The 14,833-nt window shown below is 41.4% G+C and overlaps 3 protein-coding genes across 3 annotated transcripts in view; 2 read left to right on the top strand and 1 right to left on the bottom strand.

Annotated features, from left to right (window-relative positions):
* Positions 1 to 14,833, bottom strand: part of LOC114601534 (apelin receptor) — a 492,419-nt gene that overhangs the window by 425,463 nt on the left and 52,123 nt on the right. The gene's annotated exons all lie outside the window — the stretch shown is intronic.
* Positions 7,079 to 8,014, top strand: LOC114585183 (olfactory receptor 5G3-like). Its single transcript, XM_028707570.2, has one exon. It carries the CDS (start codon positions 7,082 to 7,084, stop codon positions 8,012 to 8,014), a length of 933 nt encoding a protein of 310 aa, XP_028563403.2. The 5' UTR covers positions 7,079 to 7,081.
* LOC114585175 (olfactory receptor 5G9-like) lies at positions 11,533 to 12,474 on the top strand. Its single transcript, XM_028707557.2, has one exon. The coding sequence runs from the start codon at positions 11,533 to 11,535 to the stop codon at positions 12,472 to 12,474; it is 942 nt and encodes a 313-aa protein (XP_028563390.2).

Raw genomic sequence — 14,833 nt, 5'->3', positions numbered from 1 at the left:
GGATGATGGATAGATGATAGATAGATAGATAGATAGATAGATAGATAGATAGATAGAGTGCTTTTTTCTTTAAAATGTTTAGGGGTACTCTCATTTTGACTCAAGAAAATCACCATTTTATGGTTCAAATCGGGGAAAATAAATACAGGAAATGGACAAAAGTACAAAGATTCACAAAATGTTTAGGGGTATGCGTAACCTTGCGTTCCCCCCCCCCCCCAGAAAAAAAGCACTGGGTGGACTAGATAGATAGATGATAGATAGATAGATAGATGATAGATAGATAAATGATAGATAGATAGATGATAGATAGATAGATAGATAGATAGATAGATAGATAGATAGATAGATGATAGATAGATAGATAGATAGATAGATAGATAGATAGATAGATAGATGATAGATAGATAGATGATAGATAGATGATAGATAGATAAATGATAGATAGATAGATATAGATAGATAGATAGATAGATAGATAGATAGATAGATAGATAGATGATAGATAGATAGATAGATAGATGATAGATAGATAGATAGATAGATAGATAGATAGATGATAGATAGATGATAGATAGATAAATGATAGATAGATAGATGATAGATAGATAGATAGATAGATAGATAGATAGATAGATGATAGATAGATAGATAGATAGATAGATGATAGATAGATAGAGATAGATAGATAGATAGATAGATAGATAGATAGATAGATAGATAGATAGATGATAGATAGATAGATAGATAGATGATAGATAGATAGATAGATGATAGATAGGTAGATAGATAGATAGATGATAGATAGATAGATAGATAGATAGATAGATAGATAGATAGATATAGATAGATAGATAGATGATAGATAGAGATAGATAGATGATAGATAGATGATAGAGATAGATAGATAGATAGATGATAGATAGATAGATAGATAGATAGATAGATAGATAGATAGATAGATAGATGATAGATAGATAGATAGATGATAGATGATAGAGATGATAGATAGATAGATGATAGATAGATAGATAGATAGATAGATAGATAGATAGATAGATGATATAGACAGATGATAGATAGATAGATGATAGTCTGCAAGCTCAGTTCAGAGGAGAAATATGGCAGGTAGAGATGATGGTGCTGAGCTAAAGTACTGCCCATGAAACTAACTTTCTTTCTTTCTTTCTTTCTTTCTTTCTTTCTTTCTTTCTTTCTTTCATATGCCACCCTTATCTTCCAAGGATCTCGAGGTGGTATACAGTAGTTCTCCTTCCTAGATGCAGACACAATTTCATCACAATTAAATCTTCAAGCAGCCAGTCACTGTCCACATATTCTTTCCAAGGGAAAGGCCATAGGGGAGTGACCAGAGAGGAGGGGGCTGGTGCTGGGGACCATCATTTTTGGCTTGGCAGTCAACAAGCAAAGAGCAGAGATATCACCGACAGCACCAGACTATGCATGCCTATCTATAAGTAAGTCCCGTCCCCCCGCCCCAAGTTTAATGGGACTTACTTCCAGTTGGTGGCGCTGTGGGTTAAAGCCTCAGCGTCTAGGGCTTGCCGATCGAAAGGTCGGTGGTTCGAATCCCCGCAGCGGGGTGCGCTCCCGTTGCTCGGTCCCAGCGCCTGCCAACCTAGCAGTTCGAAAGCACCCTTAAGTGCAAGTAGATAAATAGGGACCGCTTACTGGCGGGAAGGTAAACGCCGTTTCCGTGTGCTGCGCTGGCTTGCCAGATGCAGCTTGTCACGCTGGCCACGTGACCCGGAAGTGTCTGCAGACAGCGCTGGTTCCCGGCCTATAGAGTGAGATGAGCGCACAACCCTAGAGTCTGGCAAGACTGGCCCAAACGGGCAGGGGTACCTTTACCTTTACCTTTACTTCCAGTTGTGTTAATAGGATTGCTGCTTGAAGCATTCTTTCTACTTCCTCCCCAAAGCACTGTGGTTGGAAGTAAAAAGAGAGCTCTGATAATGTCATTTCCTGACCGGAAACTATAGCGGTTAGTTGCAAAATTGTACCTTTCACTGCTCCACTTGGGGAAGGTTAAGAAATATGTCAATAATACTAATACTAATATTAACCAAGAAATCCTCCAACTCTCTGAAAATAATAATAATAATAATAATAATAATAATAATAATAATAATAATGGCATTTATATCCCACCTTTCCTCCAAAGAGTTCTCCCCTCATTTAATCCCCACAATAACTTTGTGTGACCAGGCCGTGACAGCCCCAGCCCCCAGGGATCATTAGGAAGGAATAAAGACTCTGACAACGTTTTATGGAATTAAAATTAGGCCACAACTTTATTAAACTTCTGAATGTAGGAAGACCTTGGGCTTAGGCCTTGGGCATGCATCCCTCCCAGCCCCTCAGCCGAGGTAACTGGGGCACATCAGGGTAATTGGGATGTGGGGGTGCACGCAGGGTAGTTTACTGACAACTTTTCAGTATATGGCCAGTGACACTCATTATATAACCCCCTTTTAAGAGGGGACCCTGGAATGGCCACTCCAGGGGGGGGTGAGTCATCACTTCACACCTCCCTCCCCCCATTATAGGGAAGAAAAGACTAAAGGATTCCACCCAAGGCCATAAACTGCCAAAGTTGTGATGAATTGCTACAGGGAAGACAAAACCTGCCAACGCAGGAAAATTTCTTCCCAGTCCTTCAACAACAACCAGTCAAAGACCATAGCAGCGCCCGCTAAAGAGGAAGAAAAAGTTAACCTGCAGACAAGAAAACATTAAACTAATAGAGGGGAGGGTGGGTGAATCTCCTGAGTCGACTGCCTGGCTACTGTCGGCTGCACCCCCTATATATAATGGGACTGGCTCCACCTCCCAGCAATGAAACTTGACTACTTAGGCTGGGCGCGAACCTCCAAATAATAACACTGAGAGGCAGGCCAGCCCTGTTTGCCCTGGCAACTGTAGCACCGCGCGCGATCCCACAAAGGGCACCCACAATGTAAAGTGTGAGTGCTCGTTGTGACATAGATCAGGCTGAGAGGTCAAAAGTAACCCAGTGAGCTTCGTGACTGAGTGGCACTTTGAACCCTGGTCTCCCAGCTCTGACAACTACATTGCAGGCAGACAGACAGAGATATTCGTCCCAGATTCATGCCTAATCTGAGCAAATCTGCAGCCCTAGTTTGAAAGACATATTATTGCATTTGATTGTTACGCACATCGCTTTTGTTGAATTATATGTATATTTGTAACCTATGTGTATTTGTAACCTATTAGTTAACCTAAGACATGGTTGACTATATTTCTTATTGGCAATGTTTTTTCCTCTTGACTTTCCTATCTATGGACACTGGTGTGATTGATTCCAGAGAAAATTGCTCCATTGTAGAACAGCTAATTGCAATTGCCACTAGAGCTTTCAAATTCCTCAGAGAGTCCATATCACAAATTCCCACAATGAGGTATCCCTTTATGGCAGACCGTTGGTTATATCATCCCTGTAGATACTACTTCTGTGATAGAAGCAGGAGCACCCTGTATTATTTCAGCTGAAGACGCCTATGTTTGAGGAAAGGGTCTCAGAATAGATGATGGATGAAGGATTTAAACTGCAGCAAAGCCATCAGGACAATGGTAGGCTCTTTTAATAATTTCTGGTTTATACTGTACATAGCATTATGTCGAGAGGAGGCAATTTGTAGGATCATCATCAGGTGGAGGTCAGACGTTATTTTATGTACTTCCTGCATGCCACTAAGTAGCCGACATAGCTCAGAAAATATTATTTATTGGCTTCATAACAGATAAAGGATGACAAAAATGCAAACTTTGCCTAGTCATTGATTCTGAATGATGAATCAGTATCCAGAAGATCCCCCTAAAGTTACTGTACTTTTCTGTGTACAAGACGAGGTTTTTTATGATTAAATTATGTTTAAAAATTTGGTTCATCTTATAAACGGATAGTGCATTGGGTGGATGAGGGATTGGTTCCTGCCTCAAGCCGGAGATAGTAAGTGGCGATTGGGTGGGTGTTTGGTGGCTGCGATGAGGTCTGGCGTCGATTGGCTGTCACTGCAACAATTGAACGGTTGATTGGCTGCTGCTGGCAGTGATGGGACAGTTGATTGTTGTTTTCGGCAATGCATAACTCAGATGGGTGAGCAATTTTCGGTCTCCCCCCCCCAATAAAACCCTCTACCACTTTGGGCATCCCCCCCAAAAAAAGGCTCAACGACTGTGGTCAATCCTCTCCCAAAAAAGCTCAACATCGATCAGCCTTCTTTATGGTCCAGCTCTCACTTCCATACATCACTACTGGGAAAACCATGGCTTTAACTATACGGACCTTGGTTGGCAAGGTGATGTCTCTGCTTTTTAAGATGCTGTCTAGGTTTGCCATCGCCTTTCTCCCAAGGAGCAGGCGTCTTTTAATTGCATGCCTGCTGTCACCATCTGCAGTGATCATGGAGCCCAAGAAAGTAAAATCTCTCACTGCCTCCATTTCTTCCCCTTCTATTTGCCAGGAGGTGATGGGCCCAGTGGCCATGATCTTCGTTTTTTTGATGTTGAGCTTCAGACCATATTTTGCACTCTCCTCTTTCACCCTCATTAAAAGGTTCTTTAATTCCTCCTCACTTTCTGCATCAAGGTTGTGTCATCTGCATATCTGAGGTTGTTGATATTTCTTCCGGCAACCTTAATTCCGGCTAGGGATTCATCCAGCCCAGCCTTTCGCATGATGAATTCTGCATATAAGTTAAATAAGCAGGGAGACAATATACAGCCTTGTCGTACTCCTTTCCCAATTTAGAACCAATCAGTTGTTCCATATCCAGTTCTAACTGTAGCTTCTTGTCCCACATAGAGATTTCTCAGGAGACAGATGAGGTGATCAGGCACTCCCATTTCTTTAAGAACTTGCCATAGTTTGCTGTGGTCGACACAGTCAAAGGCTTTTGCATAGTCAATGAAGCAGAAGTAGATGTCTTTCTGGAATTCTCTAACTTTCTCCATAATCCCGCGCATGTTTGCAATTTGGTGTCTGGTTCCTCTGCCCCTTCGAAATCCAGCTTGCACTTCTGGGAGTTCTTAGTCCACATACTGCTTAAGCCTGCCTTGTAGAATTTTAAGCATAACCTTGCTAGCATGTGAAATGAGTGCAATTGTGTGGTAGTTGGAGCATTCTTTGACACTGTCCTTCTTTGGAATTGGGATGTAGACTGATCTTCTCCAATCCTCTGGACACTGCTGAGTTTTCCAAATTTGCTGGCATATTGAGTGTAGCACCTTAACAGCATCATCTTTTAAAATTTTAAATAGTTCAGCTGGAATATCATCACTTCCACTGGCCTTGTTATTAGCAGTGCTTTCTAAGGCCCATTTGACTTCACTCTCCAGGATGTCTGGCTCAAGGTCAGCAACCACACTACCTGGGGTGTACAAGACATCCATATCTTTCTGTTATAATTGCTCTGTGTATTCTTGCCACCTCTTCTTGATGTCCTCTGCTTCTGTTAGGTCCTTACCACTTTTGTCCTTTATTGTGGTAATCTTTGTACGAAATGTTCCTTTCATATCTCCAATTTTCTTGAACAGATCTCTGGTTTTTCTCATTCTATTGTTTTACTCTATTTCTTTGCATTGCTCGTTTAAGAAGGCCTTCTTGTCTCTCCTTGCTATTTTTTGGAAATCTGCATTTAATTATTTGTGCTGACACATTAATTGATTTATAAAACTAAAAGTGAGGAACTCAAACTATATGCTTGTTCTTCCTGTGTGTGGCAATTATTCTGTCCGTGGTGTTTCTTCCTGTCTGCCATGCCTTGGGCACAACTGATATCCTATTGCTGTTCCAGAAATTTCTCCATCCATTGCTCTGTTGTTTTTCAACTTTAACTACAGCTGCAAAAGTCACTCTGTCTAAATAAATGTTACCTGTTTTTCCTCTCAGCCTGGGAAGAAGAGTGGTCTGTCAAACTGCAGATGACTCAATAAAGAGCCCTATCAGTTCCTTGGCAGTTCACAGACTCCTTTCATCCTTCCTTCCAACTGAAGATATGTGAGCAATTATCCTTTCAATTAAATTAAATTCCAAGTCCAAGTTATTCAGTTCACATTGTAAATAATAAAGGATGGGGAAGAGTCAGCTCTCAGTTTCCACAGTAAACCTTTTGAAAAATAGAGCTTCCCTCCCTTTTTCCTTTTTTTACACACACAGTTCAGTTTGATGTTATATTCCATATTTAAATTCCAATTTCTTCCATCCTTGCTTTCTTCTTGGTTTCTTCCACAGTTTGTGATATCATCTCTTCCAGCACATGCCTGTACTTTAGTCCAATTAAGCTCTAATTAACAGGAGAACCTCTGTTTCTTAATGGTGACATTGGAGAGTTTTTGGCAGGCAAAGTGTTTTTGTACTCAGCGCCACCCTGACTCCCACATTCCATGCTGGAACAAGAGCCAGGTACTGAGACAAACTGTGAGTGAAGCCCACCCAACCACCATCCCTGGGAAAAATTTACAAGGATAATTACCCTCAATCATCATTAAGACAGAGCAAAACCGGAAGCCCAAAATCAGCCGGAAGCCTTTACAAGGATAATTAGCCTCAATCATCATTAAGACAGAGCGAAACCGGAAGCCCAAAATCAAACCGGAAGCCCAATGCTTGGCAGGGGGTTGGACTCGATGGCCCTTGTGGTCTACTCCAAATCTATGATTCTATTATTCTATTCTAAATCATTTTAGGGTTGGCACAGACTTTGGAAGTCACTGACTCAAACCTTCTGCTCAATGTATGCTCAACACTCAATAAAACTAAAAAAATGCATTTTTAAAAATGCTTAAGAGGGTGTGTCTAAGAGGGTGGTAGTTATCATCTGCTTAGTGTTCAGTGTCCTGGTCCTAGTTCAATGACTGGCAGAGCATTTTCTAGTTTGCCTCAGGCAACAAAATGTCTTGGGTCAGCACAGGTATAACCATAGGAGGCATGATAGCAAGCAGGATACAAGGATTCAGAGTTTTCTGTGATCCAAACTTGAGTTTTACAGAAATTGCTTGTGTTTTCTTCTCTACATTCTCTGCAGAACTAAAAAGCATGTCAAGGGGAAATCACAGCACCATATATGAGTTCATACTTTTGGGCTTCACTGACTCACCAGAGCTGAAAATCTTGCTTTTCCTATTCTTCCTTGTAGTCTACCTCATCACCATTGTGGGGAATCTTGGGATGATCCTATTAATCAGGATCGATTCTCGACTTCACACCCCCATGTACTTCTTCCTCAGCCAGCTGTCCTTCGTGGACCTCTGCTATTCTTCCGTCGTCACCCCTAAGATGTTGATGGACTTTGTCATGAAAAGCAAAAGCATTTCCTTGCCTGGATGTGCAGCACAGATGGCTATGTTTTGTCTCTTTGTGGCCACTGAGTGTTTCATCTTGGCAGCCATGGCTTACGATCGGTACGTAGCTATTTCCAAGCCTCTTCTCTATACAGTCATCATGTCCAGGAAAATTTGTGCCCAGCTGATGGTTGGACCCTATCTTGCAGGGCTACTAAATGCTACGACACATACCAGCTTGACTTTCCAGTTAACTTTCTGCAAGTCCACAATCAACCATTTCTTCTGTGACATCCCTGCAGTCATATCGCTCTCCTGCTCTGACACAAGTTTCAACTTGATGGTGCTTTTTGGTCTCTCCTTCATGTTTGGAACAGTCAGTGGCTTTATTGTCCTCATCTCCTACATCTACATCCTTGCAGCCACCTTGAGGATCCGCTCCAGTGAAGGGAGGCACAAGGCTTTCTCTACCTGCTTTTCCCACCTCACTGCTGTCTCTCTTTTCTTTGGGAGTCTCTTCTTCATCTATGTCCGGCCCAGCTCTGGCTCCTCAGAAGATGAAGACAAGACAGTCTCCATGTTCTACACTGTGCTGATACCCATGTTAAACCCCTTGATCTACAGCCTAAGAAACAAAGATGTGAAAGACGCAGTCAAGAGAGTGCTTAGAATGAAACATTTCTCCTGATATGCAGTTATTCTTTTTTTTTTTTTTGCATAAAAAGTTGCTATTTCCATTCATTTGTGTTTGGGGAATTCATGAAAGGAAGTGTGTTAGCGAAGACTTGAAAAGGCCCCCAAACAGCATGAAACTCTCTGAGTCCTGCAGGTAGAATGGTGGTTTTCTTTCCCATTTATGTTTGTGGGAAGGATTTTTAAAAAATATATACCATAGGGAAAGAAAAGGACACGAAAGCAGCTCCAATGCACCTTCTGCCCTGGAAGGAGCGAAGTGAAGATTCTTCTACCATCTTATCACCACCACCTGAGGACTGCTCAACCAGGTGGTAATTCTGTGCACTCTCGTCTGGGCTCGAGAAGTCTTACTTCAGAGTAGACATGTGCATAACTGCACTGATAAATGTTGAAACAGCTAATATCTAAATGGCTAACAGTTCAAGAAAGGAATTTCCCAGCAAATAAATAAATATTGCAATAGAAGCAGAGGGGCGTAGATTAATGGATGCTGGTCTAAGAAGCAGAGAAATATATCCAGATCAATGTGATCTGGTCATTCTTCATTGAATTAGATTTCAAACTCTGCACTAGCATTAAGCAGGGGACTGCACACTAAATAAGACCTTAAAGGGGAAACCTGGTATGTAATAAATATGTGTTTGCATGGTAGAAGGTATTTCGGGGTGGGGGGGTGGATGCTTGTTGTTTTGCACTTTGGCATTTGTAAAGAAAAGAAGATTTTTTAAAAAAAAGTTTATTAAATATATATATATAACTGTGTAATGTCTGTGTTTTTATTTCTTGTCTGTAAATTGATTATATATATATCTATATCTATCTATAAAGGGACGCGGGTGGCGCTGTGGGTTAAACCACAGAGCCTAGGACTTGCCAATCAGAAGGTCGGCGGTTCGAATCCCTGCAACTGGGTGAGCTCCCGTTGCTCGGTCCCTGCTCCTGCCAACCTAGCAGTTTGAAAGCACGTCAAAGTGCAAGTAGATGAATGGGTACCACTCCAGCGGGAAGGTAAACAGCATTTCCGTGCGCTGCTCTGGTTCGCCAGAAGCGGCTTAGTCATGCTGGCCACATGACCTGGAAGCTGTACGCTGGCTCCCTCGGCCAATAAAGCGAGATGAGCGCCGCAACCCCAGAGTCGGTCACGACTGGACCTAATGGTCAGGGGTCCCTTTACCTTTTATATCTATCTATATATATGGATAAAAGGGCAGAGTTTGCAATGAGCGGCTAAGAAAAGGAAAAAAATAAATGTAATTAATTTACATGCTTAACATAAAAATAAAGTTAGTTAAGGGAACAGTTGGCAGAAGGTCATCATGGCTAGCTAGACATATGGGATTGGTGAGGTTTCTAGCATGAAAATCTCAGAGGCTGAAGATGGGAGTTCATGCTGGGAAAGAATATCTAAAATGGCTTTATGAATACTTGAAGAAATGCTGGAAGTTGCCTTGGAGCAAGATTATGAACCTATGTTGCTCTCTGTCCTTCTGCTTTCCATTCACCCTTCCCAAAAATATGAATAAACAAATGCTTGCAAAGTCACCATAATACTCATGGCCCGGTAAAGGCTGTTCTGGATTATCTATCAAATGCTGAAAAGGAAGTCAATGTTTTGCATCAATGATGTATGAACTTTATCGCTCCAAACACCTTGTTATCCACTTCCAGAAAACATTACCATTTGTGCTACTACAGCAAAACAATTCATTACAGCATTACACCCCGCAAGAATGTCTTGCTTGCTATTCCCTCCACATCAGGGGCTGGTGCCCATTGGATCTGGTAGGGCAGAAGGCAAGGAGGTTAACAGTAGGTGCAGCCAGAGCCAGTGACAGGCGAAACCAATTAATTCTACTTTTGTCCCCACGTTCCTCCCTGCTTAGTTTTACAAGGACAAATGTAAGGGCTTATTCACACCTTTGTTTGCCTCACCACTTTCCCCCAGGAAAACCCATGGTTTAGCACTGAAATGGAACAAATGACAATTGAGTTCTCCACAGATATTTGTTGGTTCCGATTTAGTGCTAAAGAGCAGGCTTTCCAGAGGAAAGCGCTGGGACAAAGGCAAAGCCACTCAAGACTCATGGGGCAAGCAGAAAACCACTTTTACCTGTGCTTTCTGAATTCAGGATGCTGATGCCACCTTGAGCATCTTGGAGAAAAAGTGGGATATAAATGAAATAAATAAATAATGTCAAATGCAAGTGTTAAACAGCTTCAGATTCTAAGAGGCTACATTTATTCTGAATTCAGAATGCTGGTGCATTGAAAGTAATATTCTTGTTTTACAAGGCTAGCAGATGAAAAAGACAGGCTTTACTGTGGCCAAAGCATCTTTGTAGGAAAACATTTTTCAGTGCAATTAATGTTCATACCCAATGGAACAAAAAATAATTGCAGCTTTACCACCTGACAGTAGAAATTGGTCCTCAAAGCCCCAGACTGAAGAACTCAGAAGGATATAAAGATTATTGCCTTTGTAAACAACACTGGAGAGACCAAGAAAACCTCATCTGGAAGATGTGCATTGAGATCCTATACAAGACTTCTCAAAGTAAGTCCCATTAAGTTCAAATGGGACTTTCTCTCCAGTGAGTACAGGTTCTCAGACCAAAGCAACTCAGAAATTGCTACAAGTTAAATTGTTGTTGTTTAGTCGTTTAGTCATGTCCGACTCTTCGTGACCCCATGGACCAGAGCACTCCAGGCACTCCTGTCTTCCACTGCCTCCCGCAGTTTGGTCAAAACAAGTTAAATTACTACCATCATTTCAATGTTCCCATTGATGTAAGATTGAATCAGCGAAAGAAGTTGCCAAAAAATTTCAGTGCCACATTCCTAAGGAGGCCAGGACAATTATGGGAAGTGTATTTTGTTTTAAGTAAAAGAGATAAGAAAGTTAATGACTCATAGGGATATGGGAAGGCTTGTGGGGATGGTTAGTTTTTGCTTCAAATTACACAATGTGGGTTGTCTGGACACATTTTTCTCCCTCCCCGCATCTCAGATAGGATTTTTTAAAAAATCCTTCTCGTTCCATCAGTGCCCCTGCTTTTCATTACTTGCAACATTTTCCTAGCCATGGACTTCTTTAAAAGGTAGAAAGTGCATTAGGCAGAACAAGAATCTTGTAAAAAGGAAAGCAGAGAACATTATAGGTATCATTATAGGTATCGTGCATATTTTCAGAAATCATCTTTTTTTCTTAAAATAGCTTCCTAAATATGCAACAGCTGAAATAGAAAACTGGTATTTCTTTATTTTGTCTGTTCTGACCACCAGCAGCTCTCTGTGTTCCACCAGCACAGAGACACCTTCCATGTCATTTGCAGCCTGATTCTCTTTTTCACTGAGACTCCAGGAATTGAATCAGGGACTTTCTTTATGCAGAGCATGAGCTGTGGCAAATCCCCTTCTCACAACCTATTGCATTCACAGTCTGTATTTCATCTACATTCCCTGCACTATAGTGGAACTTAGCTTCTACTTTTCTGCACAGAGACATTGCGAATGGCCAATGTAAACCACACCATGGTGCATGAATTTATCTTTCTGGGCTTTGTTGGCTCTCCAGAGCTGCATATCCTCCTCTTCATATTCTTCCTAGTGGTCTACCTCATCACCCTCGTGGGAAATCTTGGGATAATCCTCTTAATCAGGACTGACTCCCGACTTCACACCCCCATGTACTTCTTTCTCAGCAACTTGTCCTTTGTGGACCTCTGCTATTCTTCAGTTGTCACCCCTAAGATGTTGATGGATTTTGTTGCAGGGAGGAAAATGATTTCCTTGCCCGGGTGTGCAGCACAGATGTGGTTCTTTGGCTTCTTTTTGGGTGTTGAATGTTACCTCTTGGCTTCAATGGCCTATGATCGGTATGTGGCCATTTCTAACCCACTGTTGTATAACGTCATCATGTCTAGGAAAGTTTGTCTCCAATTGCTGGCTGGCCCCTATTGTGTGGGGCTGCTAAATGGCATTACACACACAGCCTTAACTTTCCAGTTAACCTTCTGTCAGTTTAAGATCAATCACTTCTTCTGTGACATCCCTGCAGTGATATCGCTCTCCTGCTCAGACACACATATCAACAAGTTAGTGCTCTTTGCCATGTCCTGCACACTGGGCACTCTCAGCAGTTCTCTTGTCATCATCTCCTACATCTACATCCTCGCTGCCATCCTGAGGATCCGCTCTGCAGACGGCCGGCGTAAGACTTTCTCTACCTGCTTCTCCCACCTCACCACCGTTTCCATATTTTTTGGGACCCTCTTCTTTATCTATGTGGTACAGCCCAGCAACAGTTTCTCAGAAGATCAGGACAAGATGGTCTCCATGTTCTACACAGTTGTGATTCCAATGTTGAATCCCTTGATCTACAGTGTAAAGAACAAAGAAGTGAAAGATGCTGTAAAGAGAGTAATCGGGAGAAAGGGGTTCCTATTAAAATAGTGGGCCTGTCATAGGATTCCTTCTTAAGCCAGGGGTGGTTAGACTTCAGGTTTGTGTGATGTAATTGGGATTATTGTTGGCACGGAAGGGAAGATCTCCCAGGGTGGGAAGCTGGGAGAAGGAAGTGAAGTTCCCACATGAGAGCTGGGAGGGTTCACCTTTCTCTGTGTTGGTCAAGTTAAGATTTACCTGTGAAAGATATTATGAAGATGATGTATAGATGGTATTTGACTCCTGTAAAATTAGCAAAGATGTATCATAATTGTGATAATACATGTTGGAAATGTAAAGAAAAGGAAGGAACATTCTTTCATATGTGGTGGACCTGCCCCAAGGTGAAAGACTTCTGGGAAAAGATTTATAATGAATTGAAAAAAATGTTGAAATATACATTTATAAAGAAACCAGAGGCCTTTCTTCTTGGAATAACAGGTTTGGAACTGCCCAAGAAAGATGTTAAACTATTTTTGTATGCCACAACTGCGGCTCGTATTTTGTTAGCTAAAAAGTGGAAAACTCAAGAATTACCAACAATAGAAGAATGGCAGATGAAGATGACGGATTTTTTGGAGCTAGCCGATCTAACCGGAAGAGTCTGCGACCAGAAGGAGGAGGAACACCATGAAGAATGGAAGAAATTTAATGATTATTTAGCTAAATTTGTTAAGCTAAACTAACTGGAAATAGCTTCCAGATACTTATTGAGCTTAGGGTTGTATTTATGTTAACTGATAAAATAATATGTTTAATACAAGAAGGAGAAGAATTAAAGATGTTAATGTTTAATTTAAAGGGAATCAAAATTGGGATTTGGAAAACCGTTATAAGGATATACAATGAAATTCAACTAAGGGGAAACGAGGAAGTCATTTTACAAAGTCAATAACTGCTATTTTCAATAAGGGTATGATTTATGTTTGTTATGTTTTGTTTGTTCTGTGTTTTTGTTTGTCGTTAATATTGTAAAAACCAATAAAAAAAATTTGGGGGGGGGGGAGATTTACCTGTGAAGAGGAGTTTTGTGTGCTCTTGTTTCTTTTCTTTTTTCTGTTTTTGTTTTCATTTAAATTAGTTTTTTAATGTACAGTATTAATAAAATCTTATAAACTTTTTTGAAAGAAAGAAAGAAAGAAAGAAAGAAAGAAAGAAAGAAAGAAAGAAAGAAAGAAAGAAAGGGTTTTTTCTGTGGTGACTCCCCGTTTGTGCAATGCTCTCCCCAGGGAGGGTCGCCTAGTGCCTTCATTACATATCTTTAAGCTCCAGGCAAAAACATTTCTCTTTATTCTGGCCTTGGGCTGATTAACATTCTATGTCCTTTAGGGTTGCCATGTGTCTTCTTTTTCCAGGACATGTCCTCTTTTTCAGAGGTAAAATTTCTGTCCGGGTGGATTTTTTAAATTTGCCAAAATTTCTCTGGCTATACCTTCTAGATGAGACATAGACATAGCTGATGGTTGAAGACTTGCTTTCCTCTTCTCCTCTCCTGCCCCCCTCAGCAATATGCACAGCTTCTATAGCCTACATATAGTGGGGGTATTTAAAACGAGAGTCGTCATAGTGTCCTCTTTTTTGCTTTTTAAAATATGGCAACTCTAAGATTGAACTTTGGATGAAGGGCAGTATACAAATTTAATAAATAAATAAAAATAAGTGGCGCACACAAACATCAACTCGAGTTGGCAAACATACTCAGGTTTTCGACATTTCCTCTGATTCAGCTTTAAAGAGCGGGTTTTTGTGGGGGGAACTCCAGAGCAAAAAGGGGGGGCACTTGCACCATCCCTGGAAAGAGTGGAGGAAAGGTAAGTTTGGATAAGCCCATAGTGGAACAGACATGTCAGGGACATGCCCAGCAAAGAGGAATCTCCAGAATTGGCTGCACCTGAGTCTCCACCTCCAGGGGAGGAGGAATTGGCTGCACCTGAGTCACCAAGAAGTAGGAGCAAGCAATTAGAGCAAAGGTGGGCCAGCAGGAGGCAGGGGAGGATGTGGCGTATATCTGGACTTGATTAGGGTCAGAAGCCAGTCGAGTCAACTGACTCTGATGGCGAAGGAGGAGTTTTAGAAGCTTGGACTGCGGTAAGCCTGTTATTGAGAAATAAACCTCAGCTACTTAAACTGCCAGCGTTCCGTGTCTTGTGTGGGAGAAGCGCTAAACCTGACAAGACACAGAACTCCTCCAGGCAACCTATTTACTGGGTATTCATCCTAATTTGTTTGCACAAAGCTTATGTGGAAGTAACGGTAATATTGTATGGGATCTCTGCTAAGCATTCATTCTGATTTGTTTGTGGAAAGGTTATATAACAATGAACGTTCATCCTGACTTGTTTGCAGGGTGTTCATATGTTTTACAATT

Source organism: Podarcis muralis, chromosome 1, assembly GCF_964188315.1.
Source record: "Podarcis muralis chromosome 1, rPodMur119.hap1.1, whole genome shotgun sequence".
Classification (NCBI taxonomy): Eukaryota; Metazoa; Chordata; class Lepidosauria; order Squamata; family Lacertidae; genus Podarcis; species Podarcis muralis.
Note: the sequence above shows the minus strand (reverse complement) of the source record. Positions and strands in the feature narration are given on the sequence as shown.